General features: G+C 46.8%; 2 protein-coding genes and 4 non-coding genes across 16 annotated transcripts; 5 read left to right on the top strand and 1 right to left on the bottom strand.

Annotated features, from left to right (window-relative positions):
- Window positions 1-24: 24 nt before the first annotated feature.
- Window positions 25-6105, top strand: GNL3 (G protein nucleolar 3). Of its 2 annotated transcripts, none has more exons than XR_016214786.1 (15): window positions 25-110; window positions 654-712; window positions 1138-1275; window positions 1389-1502; window positions 1707-1790; window positions 2391-2523; window positions 3191-3303; window positions 3529-3646; window positions 4058-4145; window positions 4586-4760; window positions 4900-5038; window positions 5115-5251; window positions 5332-5507; window positions 5755-5821; window positions 5913-6105. XR_016214786.1 is itself a non-coding variant. In XM_008260773.5 (15 exons), exons 1-15 carry the CDS (start codon window positions 98-100, stop codon window positions 5990-5992), a joined length of 1638 nt encoding a protein of 545 aa, XP_008258995.3. In that variant the 5' UTR covers window positions 25-97; the 3' UTR covers window positions 5993-6105. The 2 variants fall into 2 exon arrangements, 1 of the variants encoding a protein (XP_008258995.3); XM_008260773.5 differs by having other exon boundaries at window positions 4896-5038.
- LOC127492562 (small nucleolar RNA SNORD19) lies at window positions 2564-2640 on the top strand. The gene has a single exon (XR_007922072.1). It is a non-coding gene; the product is annotated as a small nucleolar RNA SNORD19 (small nucleolar RNA).
- On the top strand, window positions 3349-3432 carry LOC127492567 (small nucleolar RNA SNORD19B). The gene has a single exon (XR_007922077.1). It is a non-coding gene; the product is annotated as a small nucleolar RNA SNORD19B (small nucleolar RNA).
- LOC127492563 (small nucleolar RNA SNORD19) lies at window positions 3916-3991 on the top strand. The gene has a single exon (XR_007922073.1). It is a non-coding gene; the product is annotated as a small nucleolar RNA SNORD19 (small nucleolar RNA).
- On the top strand, window positions 4446-4522 carry LOC127492564 (small nucleolar RNA SNORD69). The gene has a single exon (XR_007922074.3). It is a non-coding gene; the product is annotated as a small nucleolar RNA SNORD69 (small nucleolar RNA).
- Window positions 6106-6170: 65 nt separating the features above from the next.
- On the bottom strand, window positions 6171-20410 carry GLT8D1 (glycosyltransferase 8 domain containing 1). Of its 10 annotated transcripts, none has more exons than XM_051851582.3 (11): window positions 20184-20314; window positions 19140-19263; window positions 14856-14905; window positions 14674-14772; window positions 10753-10963; window positions 9020-9137; window positions 8661-8745; window positions 8439-8551; window positions 7085-7251; window positions 6883-6995; window positions 6171-6715 (listed from the first exon to the last, which is right to left on the bottom strand). In XM_051851582.3, exons 3-11 carry the CDS (start codon window positions 14869-14871, stop codon window positions 6525-6527), a joined length of 1113 nt encoding a protein of 370 aa, XP_051707542.1. In that variant the 5' UTR covers window positions 14872-14905; window positions 19140-19263; window positions 20184-20314; the 3' UTR covers window positions 6171-6524. The 10 variants fall into 10 exon arrangements, 9 of the variants coding, with proteins under 9 accessions (XP_051707542.1, XP_069906844.1, XP_008259012.1 ...); XM_070050743.2 differs by having other exon boundaries at window positions 20034-20190; XM_008260790.5 differs by lacking the exon at window positions 19140-19263 and having other exon boundaries at window positions 20184-20409.
- Between the last annotated feature and the right edge of the window lie 62 nt (window positions 20411-20472).

The following is a 20472-nucleotide window of genomic DNA, read 5'->3' as shown; positions in this document are numbered from 1 at the left end:
TGCGTGACGCTGGTTCGTGGCCTCAGTTCACACGTGGCGCTCGCCGAGGAAGGTTGCTGCTGCTTCGTTCTCTGCCGCCGCGGTTTCCGCAGCCAGCATGAAGCGGCCCAGTGAGTGGGATCGGCAAACGGGCTTGCAGGCGCCTCTTTTTCTGGTGGTTCCTGAACGCACCAGGGCGTTGGTCTCTGGGAGGTTGGGGCCTGCTGGTGGGCCGTTGCCCTGCTCCCGGTATACCCGAGCGTTGGGCGGCCTCGTGTCCATCCTGTTAAGCCCGGGCCGAGGGTGGAGAAGATCACGCCATATTGTCAGGAGACCGCGACTGAGCCAGGTGGCAGGCGGCGTGCGGGCGGGCTTGCTGAGCGGGGGAGCCGCTTCCCAAACCCACTGTTGCTCTCCTGCTTTATGATCCGTGGAGCTTACACGAAGTGGCAGTCGTTTTGGGACTCGTATACTGCTCTATGTGATTTCCGTCTAACACGGAAACAGCAGGGATTTGGGGCTCCGTTCCGGATCTGGGATTTGAGAGTAGCATCTGTGTTTTTATTCAGCGCCCCACATGATTCTTAACGTTAGGTTTGACATAATACACAAGGGTGTGACTCTAGTTCACTCACGGAAAACTAAACCAGGCCGTGTTATGTGTTTCTTTGTAGAGTTAAAGAAAGCAAGTAAACGTATGACCTGTCACAAGCGGTATAAAATCCAGAAAAAGGTAAGTGTTGCGCTTGGGAGAGCTGTACTGAAAAAGGCTGTTAAGCCGACTAATGCCCTGGCTCTCCCTCATCGAGAAGTCTGGAGTAAAGATGGAGTCTTCGGGAGGTGGAACGGGATGGACTGACCAAGCACGGCACAAGCTCTCAGTGATCAGGAGTGCAGCTTTGGGAGGGCGCAGTGTTTGGTGTACGGAAGCCTGGGAACTTCCACGTAGTCATCTCTGCAAGGAGAGCCTCCTAGTGTCGTTCTGTTGCTGTTTTTTTAAGTATATATTTTGCTGTCTGTGACTCCCATTAAAGATCCATTTTTCTTGGGGCATTTTACAGGCATGACTAGGTTGTATGCATATTGGTCTCTTACTTGAATTGTGTTGAAGTAGAAAGGTATTTTTTTGTAAACTGATTAAATGTCTTGTCATCATAGATTCGAGAACACCACCGAAAATTGAGAAAAGAAGCTAAAAAACAAGGTCGCAAGAAGCCAAGGAAAGACCCAGGAGTTCCAAACAGTGCTCCCTTCAAGGAGGCCGTTCTGCGGGAAGCTGAACTAAGGAAACAGCGGGTAAGCTGCGGTAGCCCAAACTTGGAGTAACTGCGGAGGGGTGGGTGCATTTTTTTCAGAGGGAGCTGTTGCCAGCAGTCACTGGCTTAACCTGTCTGATGTGTTGGACACAGCTGGAAGAACTAAAACAGCAGCAGAAACTTGACAGGCAGAAGGAGCAGGAGAAGAAAAGAAAACTTGGAAGCAACCCTGGTGCTAGGCCGTCTGACGGGGAACCTGGCAAGGAGGTGAGAGTGATAGATGAGTTCTGATGCAGAACTAAAAGCATGTACAGGGGCAGGGGCTGGTGAGCCTTGAGGAGGAGGAGTGATTCCGATTCTGTCTTACACAATATCACCTGCAGCGCCTCAGTCAGCTGTGCGGATACAGGTACAGATTACAGCTGCTGCACTGCTGGTTTTTATGTCTTTTCCCCCTTCTCTGTTTTCTAGGCACTTGGACAATGCACAGCCAAAAACAAAGCCAAGTCCCGCAAGCAGAATCCAAAGAAGTTACATTGTCAGGAGCTTAAAAAGGTATCTGAGTCGTGCTTCGGCAGCACATATACTAAAAAAGGTATCTGAGTCTAGGTCAGTGCCTAAAAGTGGTGAAGAGGTTAAAAGACAAAGCAGCAGTCAAGTTCACTACCTAAGGCCTTGTTATGTTTAGCTGACAGCAGTGTGTTGACAGTGGTTTTAAGTTTGAGGTAAGCAGTGTGAAAATGCCGGTCTCTAAAGTACTCTGTTGAAGCTTAAGTGATGGAAATGGAGAAAGAAGGTGGTGTCTTTTTGGTGTAGTTGCTCCCCGGGCTCTCCTCCCTACACCCATTTCCCCAGGGTCATTCCCCTCCAGGTGACTCTGCCTCTCATAACTCCTGGTGAGGTCAAAAGGGTTGGCCAGACGACAGGATTCCCTACAGAAATGAGAGCAGCAAACAGTAGAGGGTATTTCTGCTTGTGAAATCCACGCTGCTGAGCAAGCCTATTGGTTTTACTTCTGGGTGAGAAATGATGAGCATGTCAGTATTCATACCAAAGTGAAGACATGAGATCCAACTCTGAGCTCACCATATCGCCCAGTGGATGGTACGGGTTCCCAAGGCAAGGGCTGCAGTTGGGGCTGTTCTGCCCGGACAGGTGATCGCTGCCTCGGACGTCGTGCTGGAGGTGCTGGACGCCAGGGATCCTCTCGGGTGCAGGTGTCCTCAGGTCGAAGAGGCCATTGTCCAGAGCCAACAGAAGAGGCTGGTGCTCGTGTTAAATAAGTCAGGTGAGCACAGGGGCTGTCCTTCCTCTCCCATTGCATTACTGAGGTATGAGGAAAATATCTGAACAGTCTGATTGTTGTTGAAGACTGGTAAGATCCAACTCTGACCTCAGCAAAACCAGAGCAAGTGTCCTGTGGCTGGGCAGTGGGCTTTCCGTGGACTTTGGCTGTTTGTTACTACCACCTTGTTTTGTTTAAGAATATCCGCTTCTGTGCTCTGCTTATCGTGCAGTGTAGCTGTCATACAGAAAGGGATGACAGTGCCAAATTCCCCCACCTGCACAACTATTAGTTTTCAACTGAGATAATATGGAACGTATTCGACAAACCATTTGAATGAAACAGAATTACGTACAGCAGAACAGAGATGGTGTGAAACAAAGTGGGAGAGAAAAATGGCTGCTGGCTGGGGTCAATGCTGGAAACGCTGCTCTAGGGTTGGTAGGGTTGGAACCCAGACCTCTGCCTCAGTCCCAGAACGAGCAGTGCGGGGAGACCTGAAGCACAGGGTTGTAGAGACTGGGCGCTGTGAGTCACGGGCAGCGCGGTGGGCGCTTCTGTCCCTTCTGAGAAAGCTGGGGAAGGGCAACCAAGTGAAAGCTCAACTCTGCCAAATTCTGCAAAGTCATCTCACTCACATGATCAAATTCATACCCCTAATTCCTGTCAGATCTGGTACCAAAGGAGAATCTGGAGGGCTGGCTGAACTATTTGAAGCAAGAATTGCCAACGGTGGTGTTCAGAGCCTCAACAAGTCTGAAGGACAGAGGGAAGATGAGCGAGGTATACTTCACCGTCAGCGTGGGCAGGGCGCTTCTTCCAGATTCCTGACGGTTGGAATATGATGAGTATGCAGAATCTTGATTTTAAAAAATGAAAAGTTACAAGATCCAACTCTGATTTCATCCTAAGATTAGCTGAACAGCAACAGCATTTGGTTTTTAAGGCTGGGGCTCTGGGATCAGATTGCTTGGGTTTTTAAACTGTTTGGGATTTTTACATGTGAAGGTGAAGAAGAAAGCTCCTCCGGTAAAAAATAAAATCTGCTTTGGGAAAGATGGCCTTTGGAAACTTCTGGACGATTTTCAGAAGACTCAAGGCAAAGCTATTCAGGTTGGAGTAATTGGTAAGTTTCATTTTATCTGATTTCACCTTGTCCAGATACTCAGCCAAGAATTTTTCCAAGTTAGTAACAGCATTACCATCAGAGTCCTTAATCTGACATTGGCTTGTAGCTCACCTCACCAAAAACACAAACACAATTTAAAGGAAAAATATGTAAATACTTACTGCCACATTCAGTTCGTTGTCAGACTGGGCCCTGTAGTAAACTATTTTCAAAGCTTTTGAATTATTTGAATGAATAGTCTTTGCCTACCCTTTCATCACTTGTGCAAGAAATGAGGAAACTACAATTGGTCTTAGTGTTGAAGTGAAGACACTCAGATCCAACTCTGATCTTGCTGTAAACATTGGGAAGACATAAAATTACCAGTACATAATGCATTTACATCTGTGATTTCCCATTTATTTGTAGGTTTCCCAAATGTGGGGAAAAGTAGCATCATTAACAGCTTAAAACAAGAACAAGTGTGTAATGTTGGTGTATCCATGGGACTAACAAGGTAAATTGAGCTATTCCATATATTACTGTAGATGAATTAAAGTTTTACTTTGGTTATCTTGTGAAAGTTGATTATATATTTTTTCTATGAAACAGTCAGTGAAGAGACTGAGGCCAGTGTTGAGCTTGGGGAAGTATTGATCAGAGTAAGACAGCTGCCTCAAAAAACTGATGCTTGAACCTGGCATTGGGAACTGAATGGGAGTTTGCCAGGTAGAAGAAGCAGTGATAGTTAAGCAGAGTAAACAGCCCATGTAGAAGAGAGAAGTGTAAGCTGTAACCTGGTTGAGGAGTTTAGATAAACGTGAAGCAAATGATGATAAATTGGATCTGAATGACTGTGCGGAGTTTGTTCAATCCAACCCTGAGCTTCATGTTCTGTCTTGTATCCTCCAGAGAAGCTAGTGCCTCCCCCCATCCACTCCGTCTTTCTTCTTTCAGGACCATGCAGGCTGTCCCCTTAGACAAACAGGTGACAATCATAGACAGTCCAAGCCTCATTGTGTCTCCACTGAACTCCTCCACTGCCCTTGCTCTGCGAACTCCAGCAAGTATCGAAGCAGTGAAGCCACTGGAGGCTGCCAGTGCCATCCTGTCCCAGGCCGACAAGCGACAGGTACAAGAACCTCCTTCCATTGAGCCCTTCACCATCATTTTTTCATTCATCAGAAGCATTTTAATGAGAAGACTGTCAAACTTTTTTTTTTTTCCACAACCATACCAAATAGAAGTTCCTGTTGCTTTTTTTAAGGTAGTATTGAAATACACTGTTCCAGACTACAAGACTCCCGTGGAATTTTTCACTCTGCTTGCTCAGAGAAGAGGTCTACACCAGAAGGGTGGGAGTCCAAATGTTGAAGGTGCTGCCAGACTGCTGTGGTCTGAGTGGACAGGGTAAGGCTTCTCCCGGCTGCATTTTGGTGACCGCATGGAGTGAATGAATTCTGACGAATGCTGTTTTTAATACCAGTGCCTCATTTGGGTACCATTGCCAACCCCCTGCATCCTGGACTCCTCCTCCCTATTTTAATGAGAGCACTGTGGCAGACATGAAGAGGGGCTTTGATCTGGAAGAACTGGAAAGGAACAACGCACACAGTATACAAGGTGAGTGAATGTTTCGTTGTTCCCGTCAGCTGACAGATGGCTTGTCTCAGGTGTTTATGTTGGCTTTGTTCCTGTCCCAGCCATCAGGGGCCCTCGCTTAGCCAGTAGCGTCCTTTTCCAGTCTCCATGTATGACAAATGGAATATTAGAGGAAAAAGTATTTGAAGAATCAGCAAAACATAGTGGGAGGAAGCAGGAGAAGATGGAGGACGAAGGCATGGACAGTGACCAAGAAAGTGTTGATGGTAACGTGAATGTAAGTGTGTTCTCTGAGTTACTCAAAGCTGAAGTGAGTTTTCTGGCATTATAATGTATAATGAATGAGAAGGGGCTGAAGGTAGAAATTAAATATTTTGCAATTGACTGGAAGAAGCCCTGTGTACAATTTAGCTGTTTTCCCCATGCCATTAAATAAACCTGCAAGGACTTAACAGGTGTGTAGTTACTTGGATTTATGAGGTGAAAGGGCCATTGACGCAGCAGCACTTCTTTGTGTCCCACAGGAAAAGCCCTCAGACACGTCCCCTCCAGAAGAGATCCGGGAGTCACTGCCTGAGGAGTCCACAGCAGGTGAGTGGGGCAAAGCGGTCTCCAGCACAACAGCGTGGTGCGACAGTGGTTTTACTTTTGCATAAAACTTGTTTATTTTCTTCCAATACAGGTGAACAGTCTGCACGATCGTCTATCTTGGATAAGACTGAGGAGGATGATGCTTATGACTTCAGTACAGATTACGTGTAACAACCTTGTGGTTTTGTTTATAAGGGGTTTTCTGTGTGTATAATATACCAGTAATAGCACTGTAAATTTTGTGAATATGTATCATGATGTAATCATTAAACTGTTTACCCAAATGTCCACCTTCTATGAAGTCTCAACTCACCTAATTCAGTGAGTGGTTACAAAGAGTTACCTGGTCTTTCAAGTGAAAAACAAATTTTATTTACAGATGAGGCCACAGGTTACAAAATTAAAACCAAGCAGCAGTTCGGAACCAGCTGTACCAGCTGGCAAAACTAGTTCTATCAGCTTTATCAGTCCATTCTTCTGGTCAGTCAGCACTGTAGTAAGAAACACTTGGTAAGGCAGAAGGAACCATATTTACAGTCTGTCTGGAACAAGCTGACTGCCAGACAGGCCAATATGTTGCCCAACTGAGCGGTCTCTTACCAGTCGCTACAGATACGCACTGAAGCCTAGCAACTGTTAACTTCCCACACGTACATATGGTCTTCGGGGATTTCCTGAGAGATTCTTATAGTTTAAATTTTTTTTACTTTATGTTTGAGATCTCCATATGTCTTCGGATTAAGCTGAACTTGCCTGTTGGATCTGGAACATACCATTTTTCCCAAACATCAGTGTATGAAGCGGTTCTTCCCCACGGCTTAAAGTGTCCATTCCAGTGGAGTAACTTGGCAGCCTTTATAAACTGGGGTGAATATCGTTTTCCAGCACTGGAACCTTAACAATTGAGAGAAAAAGAACCAGGTGATGGCAACAGTCAGACACAAGACAGTGCCACACCAAATCGTAGAAAACTTTAAAAAACAGGTATACTCCCATCCCTGAGAATAGTTCTCTAGATACCAGCTCCTTATTGGCTCAGGCTGTTGGTTAATTCTGCTTACCAAGGTGACGGACATTCCACATAGGGTCGATAGTGGAGTGCTGTTGATAAAACACGATGAGCAGAGGCGGTGTCGTGATGCTGCCAGCCAATGTTCTGCTGTACAGTCCCTCTCTGGGTGGGACAGATAAACATCAGTGCCGTGCTAACTCCTCCCAGGACTGACAGACAGGAGTTCAGATAAGTGTCTCTTATCTACTTACTCTGCATTGAGTCTCATCCATTTCTCCAGCTGGCTAGTTATGTTTTGTCGCTTCCACTCTGTCATGTTTGCAACAAAAACTCCAGGGTTAAATGAGCAGGTGCTGGCTTTCATGGATAACTTACGAATTCTTTCCTTTTTATAGTCAAGATAGCCAATGTAGTTGTACTGAAAATGCAGATGGGATGAGTATGTTTACTGCTTGACATCCAGTAAGGAAAAAAGCCAGAGTGAGCATCTGGCCCAGTAGTTAACGTGCTGCTAGGATGCACACATTCCATGTTGGGGTGACTGAGTTTGGTTCCTGGCTCCACTCCTGATTCAGCTTCCTACTGATGCACACCCTGGGAGGCAGAAGCCACCCATGTGGGAGACCTGGATGGAATTCCTGGCTCCTGCATCGAACCCTAGACACTGGAGCATCTGGGAATTGAACCAACAGATTGACAATATCTCTGCCTTTCATTTATTTATTTTAATTTTTGACAGGCAGAGTGGACAGTGAGAGAGAGAGACAGAGAGAAAGGTCTTCCTTTGCCGTTGGTTGACCCTCCAATGGCCGCCGCAGCCGGCGCACCGCACTGATCCGATGGCAGGAGCCAGGTGCTTCTCCTGGTCTCCCATGGGGTGCAGGGCCCAAGCACTTGGGCCATCCTCCACTGCACTCCCAGGCCACAGCAGAGAGCTGGCCTGGAAGAGGGACAACTGGGACAGAATCCGGCGCCCCGACCAGGACTAGAACCCGGTGTGCCGGCGCCGCAAGGCGGAGGATTAGCCTATTGAGCCACGGCGCCCGGCCTCTGCCTTTCAAATAAATTACAAACTTAAAAACAAAGCTGCCTGTTAAACTATGGCTTCTCAGACCACTGTCAAATAAAAGAGGTAGGTGATCCAGAGAAAACACCTGGATTTGGAGATAGGAGACCAGATGTTTGAGAATTAGGTTACCAAGTTCACAAATATCTACAGGAAAGCAGACATGAGTTTTGGGATGGAATAACTGGTGAATGTAAGGTGCAACAATAAAAAGTTTGTGGGGACCAGTGCCAAAGCGCCGGCATCCCATATGGACGGCTACTCCACTTCCGGTCCAGCTCTCTGCTGTGGCCTGGCAAAGCAGCAGAAAGTGGCCCAAATCTTTGGGCCCCTGCACCCAAGTGGGAGACCTGAAGGAAGGTCCTGGCTCCTGGCCTCAGATCGGCACAGCTCCGGCTGTTGGGGCCAATTGGGGACTGAACCATCAGATGGAAGACTAACTCTAGCTTTCAAATAAATAAATCTTTAAAAATAAAAGTTTCTGTGGATTTGCCACTTCCCATTGAACTGTATTGTAGGGTGTCTCCTAAGTGATGTACCTGATTCCCTGCTCCACGGATGACAACTTTAGCAGACGTTGAATCACAGTCTTCTGAAAATGCAGCTGCATGCCCTGGCTTCAGTGGTGTATTGTAAAGGGCAAGAATATCACCTGAGATACACAAGTATTAAAAATTACCATTTCCATAAGACTAAGACAACCACTACAGCCCACAATCTGGGCAGAGAATAGCATGCATAGTAATAATATTCTTTGGTACCTTGCACAATTACATCATCATCCATATAAATGGCCTTCTTTGCACTGGGAACCAGAATTGGCAAGTAGAACCTTGCAAAGGTTAACTGGAAAAGGAAAGAAGCACCAGCATAGAATATGGCAATGGCTGTGCTCTTATTTACACAGAAACTCGTAGAATGCCCTCAGTGCCCTTGAAAAAGGTAGCTAGTGCTTGCTTTGGCAGCACATACACTAAAATTGGAAAAAGGCAGCCAAAGGACTTCTAAAATATCCCAGGCTTGGTCCCCAGGAGACGATTTGCATTGTACCCACAGTTACCTAGGCATTCCTTATATTTCCTAATACTCCCAAGTACAAACTAGGATCCCTGGGACTCACGGGTTTCATGGATTCCCCCTGGCCAGGATCCTCCTTTACTTTCCCTTCCAAGAGTGCAGTGTCGAAATTCACAATTTTGTACCTGATGTTTTTCAAGGAACCACTGTTGAGCCAGGACCTGATGAAGAAAAAGTACCATACAGTTTTACATAATCATGCCTCCAGGCCATAACCATATCTTTGTGCCTTCCTAATGAGGGCATAAAGTAATACAACAGAAGCCCTGGGGATCAAATCATCTTCAAGCTCTTCTCAGTCAGGGTTCCTTCCTGAACAAGATTCTATGCTAATGCTCTTCCAACACTACAACTAGAAAAAATGAGAACATTCATCTCCACATGGGCCACTCGATTCACCCTCCAAATACACTGGTGAAGAAAATGAGTCAAAGTACAGTAGTAAAGGCTAATCTGTTATCTGCAGATTGCTCTGATCCATCCACCTAAGTTTGTAGACACCCAATGTCTAATTCAATGTGTGTCTTTCTATTCTGGACAGGTTCTGAGTTTCAGAATCATTAGAAAATCATAGTAACTTCTATAAATATGAACCATGGAGAAAGCCATAAGAACAGAATGTTTTAAAACTTTCACAACTGGTAATCTGTTAGACAAGCTGTTTTTCTTAGAATAAACTAGAATAAACTTTAAGTCTTAATTCATTACCAAAACATAGATGAAGTATCCATCAGATCTATTCATCACAATTAAAACAAGACCATTACTGCGTGATTATTTTGATAGGTGTTTTATGTATTTTTTTATTTATTTGACACAATAACTCTAAGTTAGATACTTTCACCCTGCATCCATGTGGAAGACCTGTAAGAAGTTTCTGGCTCTTGGCTTCGGATCAGCTCAACTCCAGCCATTGCAGCCATTTGGGCAGTGAACCAGTGGATGGAAGACCTCTCTGTGTCTCTCTCCCCTCTCTGTAACTCTTTCAAATAAATAAATCTTTTTAAAAAAAAGTTCATGGTGAAGTAAAATTAAAAGTTACTGTGCCGGGGCTGGTGCTATGGCATAGCAGGTAAAGCTGCAACCTGTAGTTCGAGTCCTTGCTGCTCCACTTCCAATCCAGCTCTCTGCTATGGCCTGGGAAAGAAATGGAAGATAGCCCAAGTCCCTGGGCCCCTGCACTCCCATGGGAAATACAGAAGAAGCTCCTGGCTCCTGGCTTTGGATTGGCACAGCTCCACTGCGGCCAACTGGGGACTGAACCAGTGAATGGAAGATCTCTCTCTCTGCTTCATCTTTGTGTAACTTTCAAATAAATAAAATCTTAAAAAAGAAAAAAAGATACTGTGCCATTTTCCATGAGCATTTTTTTGAGTGGCAAAGAACCAGCTCTCCGGTTGACTTGTCTTGCAATGGCTGGAGAAGTCGGGCGGTCCTTCCAGGTCTCTCACATGAGTGGCATGGCCAACCACTTAAGCTATCACTGCTGCCTCCCAGGGTCTGCACTGGCAGGAAGCTGGACTCAGAAACTGAAGCCAGGAATCAAACCCAGGCACTCCAATATGGGGATGTGTGCATCCTACCTAGCTTCTTAACTGCCAGGCCACACACCCACCTCTCCATGAACTTTTTGGAGACCCCCACTTCCAGGTGTGTGCATGTATTTATATGGCACTATACACACACATTTACATGTATAAAAATAGTTCCTGGACTAGTAGCTGGCCTGCTTAAAACCGTACCCTGGAAGCAAAATCAGAGGCAAATAGAGCTCACCGAAGATGATCTGCTGTGTTATTGAGCGTAACAATGTAGAAAATCACATTGGAGCGAGTGTTCTGCTGAATGCTATTTATGGCTGCAATGGCCCCTCCAAGCCTGTCTTCAGATGCAGCAATGACCACGGGAATCTCTTCTCTCTCGTCTCCATCACTTCGGGGAGCATTTGGAACAAAGTCTATGGGTTGAAGTCCCAGAATCCCTGAATCTGAAAAGTATACACACAAAGAAGGCACTGAAAAACAAACACAATCTCATGAGCCTTTTAATTACTTTTTAAAAAAATGATTGGAAGGGCTGGCAATGTGGCACAGTAGGTTAAACTACAGCTGGCAATGCCAGCATCCTAGGGACCTGGATTGGAAGTGGAGCAGCTGAGACTTGAACATGTGCCCATATGGGATGCCTGCACTGCAGGCTTTGGCTTAACCTGCTGTCCCTCAGCGCCGGCCCAGGTAACAGAACCTTTCTAGAATGTATGTACCAGCCCAGGTAACATAAACTTTGCAGAATGTATTGTGATAATTTGTATCAAAAGCCTTAAATAGGTATGTGGCCTTTGACAATCATTCTCCTTGGTGCTTCTCCTAAGGACACAACCTAAAAAGCAATCAAAATCACAAGCTCTATCTGTGAAAACCTAGAAACTGGGAAAAACCTAGAAATAAATCAGAATTTGAATACAAAAAGTTTCTGGATTGGAACACAAATTTGAATTACAAAAAATGCATTGTACACAATACCTGCTAGTATTGCTCAGTAAACCTTCCCTTAAAAATGTCTATTTTTATTTTCATCTACTTGACAGAGTGATAGAAAGGAGAGATCTTCCATCCACTGGTTCACTGCCCAAATGCCTGGATGGGCCAGGCCAAAGATGAGAGCCCAGAACTCCATCTGGGTCTTCCACATGGATGGCAGGAGCCCAAGTACTTGAGCCATCTTCTGCTGCCTCCCAAAATGCATTAGCAAGATGCTGCATTGGAAGCCGAGGACTCAGGACTTGAACCAGCACTCCTGTGTGCGATGTGGGCATCTAAGCAGCAGCTTTACATGCTGTGCCACAACATCTGCCCCATGAACCTTTTCCGCCTCTTCTAATACGGTGGGCCCGTCTGTGTCCGGGTTCTGCATATGAATACCCTGAGTGTGCTCAGTTCCAGCGCTGGCTGTTGCAGGTGTTTGGGAAATGAACCAGCAGATGAAAGATATCTCTCTCTTTCTCTCTGCTTTTCAAAAAACTAAAATGAGTACTTTTAAAAAAATGAGCACATAGAACCTTGTTTCCCTTTTCATTATTCCCCAAACAATAGAGTACAGCGACTATTTACACAGAATTTACATTCTATCAAGTAGCCTAGAGTGATGTAAACAGGATATGCGTCTGTTATATGCAAAATTACATAAGTGCCCGGTTGCCCCTCTTCCAGGCCAGCTCTCTGCTGTGACCCGGGAGTGCAGTGGAGGATGGCCCAAGTCCTTGGGCCCTGCACCCCATGGGAGACCAGGAGAAGCACTTGGCTCCTGCCTTTGGATCAGCGCAATGCGCCGGCCGCAGCGCGCCAGCCGTGGCGGCCATTGGAGGGTGAACCAACGGCAAAAATTACATAAGTGGCTTGAGCATGTGCAGATTTTAGTACCCATGGGAGACCCTGGCACCAATCCCCCTGCAAACCTAGTGCTGACTGCTCATACATTTATTCATTCAACACTGAGTGCCTACTATGTGGGCACTGGAGTTACAGCCACGAGTAAAACAGTCAAATCTCCACCATCATGGAGGCTAAGACAGTAAACTAGTAAACATATATATGTATGTGCCACACGTAATGCATTTCTTATTGTGGGATCACCATCAAAGTCTGAGAGCCACTGTACCAAAAGATGTTTTCCTGTGAAAACAAGTGACTCTGTGTATTAAAAGTTTACATCAAGGGGGCCGGGACTATTCTGCGGTGGAGTAAGCTGCCACTGGTGGTGCCAGAATCGCACACCGGAATGCCAGGTTGAGTCCTGGCCACTCTGCTTCTGATCCAGCTTCCTGCAGATGTACCAGGGAAGGCAACAAATGACGGTCCAAATATTGGGACCCCTGCTCCTAGCTGCGGCCTGGTCCAACCCTGGGCATTTCAGTTATTTGGGTACTGAATCAGCAAATGGAAGATCTCTCTCGCTGTCTCTCCCTCCCTCTGTCTCTCTGCCTTTCAAATCAATCAATATTTAAAAAAAGTTTACATGAAGGATTTCCACTACCATAGGAGCATGCTTAATCACATGGAGAAGCATGTCACATTACAGTTGTATATACAGTGTAACTGCAACTAAATAAAAATATTAAGAAAGAAGATGGGAAGGCACTAAAGCAAACTTATTTAATAACCATTATGTCTAAACAATGAAAACATTCATTTAACTAATACTTATTGAACATCTATGTATCAGCCATCAGCCACAGGCATGGGAGACAAAACAGTGAATAAACTGTCCTCCTGAAGTCTCAATACTATTTTCATTTTTATAAGATTTCTCAGCAGCATGTATTACTTTATAAACATTATATATATATATGTACACACACACACACATACACACACACACATGCATGTTGTTAATAACATGCTACCACAGAATTCAATTAAACGGAAAAGCTAATTAGTCTTTCCCTGTTTTGGTCAACTACAGTAGGTAACAATCCAAAAATGATTTTTAAAAAGATTTATTGATTTGAAAGGCAGAGCTATAGAGAGGGAGAGAGCTCCCATCTCCTGGTTCATTCCCTAAATGGCCACAATGGCCAGGGTTGAACCAGGCCACAGCCAAGAACCAGGACCTCCACCTGGTCTTCCACGTATTTGGGCCATCTTCTACTGCCTTCTAAGGCACATTAACGGGCAATTGGACAGGAAGCAAAGCAGTGAGGACTGGAACAGGCACTCCCATCTGGTATGGGATGCAGGTGTTGCAAACAGCACCTTAACCCATGGTGCCACAGAGCCTACCCCAATCCAAAATGATTTTTGACAAACACCCTGAAGCTTCAAACATCCCTTAAAACTAGACAGAGCACTTTTTTTTTCTTCTTTTTTTAAATTTTTTTTTTTAATTTTTTGACAGGCAGAGTGGACAGTGAGAGAGAGAGACAGAAAGGTCTTCCTTTTGCCGTTGGTTCACCCTCCAATGGCCGCCGTGGCCAGCACGCTGCGGCCAGCGCACTGCGCTGATCCGATGGCAGGAGCCAGGTGTTTCTCCTGGTCTCCCATGGGGTGCAGGGCCCAAGCGCTTGGGCCATCCTCCACTGCACTCCCGGGCCACAGCAGAGAGCTGGCCTAGAAGAGGGGCAACCAGGACAGAATCCGGTGCCCCGACCGGGACTAGAACCTGGTGTGCTGGCGCCGCAAGGCGGATTAGCCTAGTGAGCCACGGCGCTGGCCTAGACAGAGCACTTTTAAACAACTAACTTAAGATAAAATGTGCAATGTGATTATGCAGTAAAGCAAATTTTTTAATCAGCTGACAAGCCTTTACGATTTTGTTTTACTACTACAGTGGCACTGATAAGTTGCACAGTTAAAATAACCAGGCTGAACAGGCATCAAGCACCAGGGACGCTGTCTGGTCCCAGCTTCGGAAGCCCTGCCTTGATGAATGCGAGCAGATGGTGCCCACAGAGGCTCCAAGACCTGAGCTGGTGATAAGGAACGCGCTGTCAGATCAAACCCTAGCAGCTGACTGCCACACAGGGAGAAGAAAAGCAGGAGGCCTGCAGGGGCACAGTGAGTACCACCGGCCTCCTCCCAGAGCCTTGCAGCTTTTCAAAGGCTAAGACAACAAGCAAGCTTTCTATTCCTTCAACACTGTCATGTGACTTAGGACAAGGGAACTCAACTCACTCCAAGGCACCAGTAAGGATTCCCATACCTGAAACCTCATTCCTTAGCAAACTGTTCAGGCTGAGGAAGTTATGGTGCAGCACCAGTAAGAAGAGGACAATAGCCAGGACCAAGATGACGATGTTGACTGAAACAGATGGGGAAATCTGCATTACATCTCTTTGCCTTTGACCTCGCAGGACAACAACGTGACTCATAGAGACAGCATACCTTTACGGATTGTCATCTTTTTCCTCTTACATAAATATTTGTTATCAACCCTACAAAACAAAAACAAGCCCCAGAGTCAGTCAATGTATGAGAACAGCCATTAAAATGCCTAAACACGTAGAAACAAGAGGTATATGGGCTATTCCGCCAGAAACCCATTTTGAATTAGCAGTTTTCAAGAACCCAATTTGGGACTGAAAAGTTGTATAGTCATACTGAAATACTTCCAATTAACTAGGGAGAAATACATAGCCTTAGGCTTCTATATTATATGCCACTAAATGAAAAGCAAAATAAATAAATAAATAAATAAATGCACCAAGAGGCACGTGTGGAGTACCACTACACAGAAACACTTCAGAATGATTTTCTGCTTTAACTTCCTAAATTAGACGTGGACTCAACTGCCTATGACAAAGCAACCTGAGATCTTAGCTTCATCCGTGGCACAAAATTCCCTGCCTGGAGTTATATCACCTTTAACCTGAGCATCCTCAGAATAAATAGCACTTGCAAATTCACCCGACAAAACAACGAAATAATACACAAAATCCCATCTTATTACCAAAAGTGCTATTCTCTTGAGGCCAGCACTGTGGCATAGTGGATTAAGACACCGCCTGCAGTGCCAGAATCCCATATGGACGCCAGTTCAAGTCCCAGCGGGTCCACTTCTGATCCAGCTCTCCGCTATGGCCTCAGAAAGCAGTATTAGATGGCCCAAGTGCTCAGGCCCCTGCAACCACATGAGAGATCTGGAAGAAACTCCTGGCTCCTGGTTTCAGATGGGGCACAGCTCCAGCCATTGCAGCCAACTGGGGATTGAACCAATGGATGGAAGACCTCTCTCTTTCTCTGCCTCTCCTTCTCTCCCTGTGTAACTCTTTCAAATAAATAAATAAATCTTTTTTTAAAAAAGTGCTATTCTCAAAATTTAAAATCAGCTAAAAAAAGAGCTTCTTCCCAAGGCTTCATCTCTGATGGTTAATTATACATTTCCTAAGAAAGAGGCGTCTAATACTTTCACTCTGGTCTCATCTGACACCTTCACTTTTTTTTTTTTTAATTTATATTTATTTGAGAAGTAGAGTTACAGTTATTTGAGAGGGAGAGACAGAGAGAGAGAGTTCTTCCATCCACTGGGTCACTCCCCAAATGGCTACAATGTCCGGAGCTGGACACATCCGAAGCCAGGAGCCAGGAGCTTCTTCCGGGTCTTCCACGTGGGTGCAGGGGCCCAAGGAGTTGGGCCATCTTCTACTCCTTTCCCAGGCCATAGCAGAGAGCTGGATTGGAAGGAGCATCTGGGACTCGAACCAGCACCCATATGGGATTAACCTACTGTGCCAGTCCATCTTTGCTTTTCAAAACAAATAATTCATTAGAAAAAAGAATGGAGGTGAAGGTAGTTACTAAACAATAATATTTCTAAAACAATCTCTGGGTAATATTTTCTTAAAGATAGATTACACAACCAAAACATTGTGACTTCACATCTGAGACTGTTAAACCTTTTTTACTTTATCTCCATCCATGGTAGTACTTAATATTTACAAAAACAACAAAAAAATTTACATAAGGCTTTTAATATCACAAAGCACTTCCATTCTTAAAGATAGATCAATCTATCTATCTATCTATATTTATTTACTTGAAAGGCAAAGTTAGAGAGAGAGAGCTATCTTCCATCCGCTGATTCATTCCCCAAATGGCCACAATAGCTGGGACTGGGCCAGATGAAGCTAGGACACTGGCACTCCATCTGGATCTCCTGTGAGTGGTCGGGACCCAAACACTTGGGCCATCTTCTGTTGCTTTCCCAGGCATGTTAGCAGGGAGCTAGACGGGAAATGGAACAGCTAGCAGGGAGCTAGATGGGAAATGAGACAAGGACCAGCGCTCATATGGGATGCCAGCAATGCAGGCGGTCGCTTAACCTCGGCTAAATGGGGTGCCTACCAGGCACTTGATTTCTCAAGGTTTTTGAAAGAGAATATATTGAGCTGTTTATAAAATAAGCAGTCAGAGGCCAGATTACAAATTTTGGGGAAATAATTTATACTCCCAAAGAACAATCCAGGACACACACACATTTTTTCTCAAAGCACTATGTACCAATGAACTTCTTCTCTAGAGAATCCACATCCTATTTACCCTGAGCCATACACCTCTATCACATGGCAGGCAGAGTGCTACCTATAGAAGCTGCCAGACTGGGAACTGCTCAAAGTGTAACATCTGTCTGCTCTAAGCCACCTTCCAAGACGAAAGAAATAATCTCAACAGAAAAAAATCCCAGGTAGTAAATGAGGGACAACACTAGCTCATCAACTTCCAGTAATAGTTACTTAAAAATACTAAGACCAGGGCCAGGCGCTGTGGCTTAGCAGGTAATGCCACTGCCTGAAGTGCTGGCATCTCATATGGCCGCCAGTTCAAGTCCCAGCTGCTCCACTTCCAATCCAGCTCTCTGCTCTGGCCTGGAAAAGCAGTGGAAGATGGCCAAGTCCTTAGGCCCCTGCACCGGCATGGGAGACTCAGAAGAAGCTCCTGGCTTCAGATCGGCCCAGCTCCAGCCGTTGTAGCCATCTAGGGAATGAGCTGGCGGATGGAAGATCTCTCTCTCTCTCTCTCTGCCTCTGCTTCTCTTTAAGTCTGCCTTTCAAATAAATAAATAAATCTTAAAAAAAAAAAAGAAAGAAAAAAGTAGTAAGACCAAACAAACACTCTCACTAGAAAAAAATCCCAGCTGGTTAATGAGAGACAATGTTTTAGCTCATCAACTTCCAGTCCACTTACTTAAAAGTAGTATGCGGGACCGGTGTCATGGCATGAGGTGGGTGAAGCCACCAGCTGTGAAGTACAAGCATCCCATATGAGGGATGGTTTGATTCCCGGCTGCTCCACTTCCAATCCAGCTCCCCACTAATGCACCTGGGAAAGCACCAGAAGATGGCCCAAGTGCTTGAGACCCTACACCCCCACAGGAGACTCGGATGAATCTGGCTCCTGGCTCTGGCCTGGCACAGCCCTAGCGGTTGTGGTCATTTGGGGAGTGAACCAGAGGATGGAAGATCTCTCTCTCTCTCTCCCTCTCCCTCTCCCTCTCCCTTTCTCTCTCTCTCTCTGTAACTCCACCTTTCAAATAAACAAATCTTTTTAAGAAAAAGTAGCACGTGAATGGAGCTGCAAATGTGTTTGTGTTACCCAACCTAGCTGGACACAAGAAAAACACATTTCTAGCAAGCGTGTGATGTGCTTGAGTAAACCAGCATGGCAGAAACCACTTGTTCCAAAAGGCTTTCCCAGCTGCCTACATGCAAAATGCCATGAGGGCGGGGCATGTTGGATCCACATTTCCTTTCCTGGTGCCATTCCTGCCAATGGAACTTCCCTGATCTGTATAAAGGGGATTCTCCAAACCAAACTGCCCTGTAAGGCACTTAGTGTAGTAGCTATCCCTCTCCAGGATTACAAAGCTGCATACAACTTGTCTGGCGATTTTCAATTTATTCACTATGAAAGTTAATATTTTTTGTTTAGCGATTAGAAACCTTTATATTCCCTGAACACTCTATCACTCACAAACACACACACACACACACACACACACACACACACAGAGGCCTGGGGCAAGTATACCTAGAAACACTAAAGAAACCTCAGGGAAAAGAGAACCCTCCCCCCCCCTTTTTTTTTTCAAATTGCTAGCTCCGTGCATTTTAAACCCACATTCTCAGCAGCGTGCCCGTGGAGCAAGCGCCTCCACGAAAGGCCATGCAGGAGTGTCCTGGTGCTAGCCCATTGTCCATTCTCCATATTTCCCGGCTGTACCATCTTCAGCCTCTTCCGTCCTCTGCTGGGTCACACCCTCCAGCACACCACCGTGCTCCGGTACCTTCCCGTTCATTGTTGAAAAGCCAAAAAGACGCTCCTCTCACCTGGGTCAACCCACCCGCAAACACGCAGCTCTGCCCCCGTCACTCTAACAGCTGGAGAGGACAGCGGTTAGCTTCACCTCCTCCTCCAGTCTCTTGTTCCTCTACTCAAAGGGCTCCTGCGGAGGTCCCCAAAGACCTTGTCTATCAAGGTACTTCACTACTCCCCTTCCTCAGTTATGAAATCACCGTATTTACTTACGACCAACACGTAAGCTCCATGGAAACAGGGACCCTAAGGAAAATGTCTACTGACATATCCCTGAATCCCACCTAAAACTACGTCTGGCGAATGGGAAGGGAATGCAATCTCTGGAAATAATTACGAAAACAAATTCAGACATACGGAAAAACGTGGATTCCAATGAAGCTCTCTCCCAAATGAACCTAACAGGCAATTTCGTTTTCCCTTAGCTTCTTAGTTCAAATACCATAAAATCCTACAGCAACTCGTGTCCTATGCAGTGCATCTGAAGACACAGAGGAATGCGACTGTTAATACCCACAACAAACGCCTGCCCAAACACACCAAAGAGACACCCAACGCGGGAAGCGGCCGGGATAAACTTCTTCCCCACCCCTGCATCTGCCCTCTGCAGACCGGGGCTCCTCCTGAGGTCTGTCGAAGCCGTCTGCATCTTAGTTTGTCTCTGCCACGAAGAAGGGCGCAAAGACACAAGGGTGGGGAGCACCCTCCCCGCGCCCCCAGGCCGGCCGGCTAGCTCCTACCTCCCCCACCCACCCCGAGGCTGCACCGCCCCCTGAGCGCCTCCCTACCGCACGGCTATTCCAGCCGTCCTACACTTGTGGGGTGATGTGGCTGTCTCCCTTGACACTCTCGGAGCTTCGGGGCCTAGTCTTGGCCACGGCCTGGCACAAACAAGGTGCACGAATGCGAGCAGCAGCCATACCCCCCGCCCTGACGCCCGACGTGCCTAGAATCCCACTGTGTGGGGACAATGCTGCAGACCCACCACGGAGGGCTTCGGTCCCGAACGTGCGGACCCCACCTAGCTCACGATCAGGAGAGGGTCAAACCTTCTCACACATCCACCAGCCTCGAACGAGGGGGCTGAGGGAACCCTTGCCTTGGTCTCTAGCGGGAAGGCCCTAGGTTGCCAGTGAAGCCGGCACTGCTGTATATTGGGAGGATGGGAGCGCTCTCCACGCAGGTGAGGGGACCAGGGTCTCCAATCTAAGGGGATTCTTCTTCTGTAAGGGAAAGGGTATGGGTACTGACTTCTAAATTCTAAGGCTCAGTAGGGTCGCCTGAGGCTTAGAAATGATCAAGGTGGCGCGACGCTCCGAGGACGCCGCCAGGCCCCGATACACCCCGGGCTAGGGATCCGACGCGCAGTTCCCCTCAGCAGCCCGCCGCGACTCGCCTTACCTGCAGCGGGTGAAGAAGCAGGAGGAGGAGGAGGAGGAGGCGGCGCCACCGCCGCCCGCGCTCCGGCCCGCCCCGCCAGCTCAGCGCCCGCGCCGCAGGCCCCGGAGCCTGGCCCGCCGCCGGGCCGCCCGCGTCCCCCGCACTCCGGCCGGAGGCCGCCCTCCCGCTGGCTCCGCGACTGCCGCGGAGCCCCACAACGCCCCAGCCCGCCCGCCGTTCCGGGCGCAAAAGCTTTGCGCGGAGCAGGCGCCGCGGGGCAGCCCCGCCGCCGGGGTCCTCGCTGAGAAGG

Source organism: Oryctolagus cuniculus, chromosome 10 (genome assembly GCF_051225735.1).
Source record: "Oryctolagus cuniculus isolate XC-2025 breed Fujian yellow rabbit chromosome 10, ASM5122573v1, whole genome shotgun sequence".
Classification (NCBI taxonomy): Eukaryota; Metazoa; Chordata; class Mammalia; order Lagomorpha; family Leporidae; genus Oryctolagus; species Oryctolagus cuniculus.
Note: the sequence above shows the minus strand (reverse complement) of the source record. Positions and strands in the feature narration are given on the sequence as shown.

Bases quoted from the DNA above. Each gene is read 5' to 3' on its own strand.
- GLT8D1 (XM_089306134.1), bottom strand. From the start codon at position 17,725: ATGCTTGTACTTCACAGCTGGTGGCTTCACCCACCTCATGCCATGACA. The intron at 10,964-14,673 runs GTATGGGAATCC...TATACTTTTCAG, and splicing joins GCTAAGGAATGAGGTTTCAG to ATTCAGGGATTCTGGGACTT. The intron at 6,996-7,084 runs GTAAGTAGATAA...TGTCCCACCCAG, and splicing joins TGGATGAGACTCAATGCAGA to AGAGGGACTGTACAGCAGAA.
- GNL3 (XM_008260773.5), top strand. The intron at 1,276-1,388 runs GTAAGCTGCGGT...TGTTGGACACAG, and splicing joins CTGAACTAAGGAAACAGCGG to CTGGAAGAACTAAAACAGCA. The intron at 5,508-5,754 runs GTAAGTGTGTTC...TGTGTCCCACAG, and splicing joins GTGTTGATGGTAACGTGAAT to GAAAAGCCCTCAGACACGTC.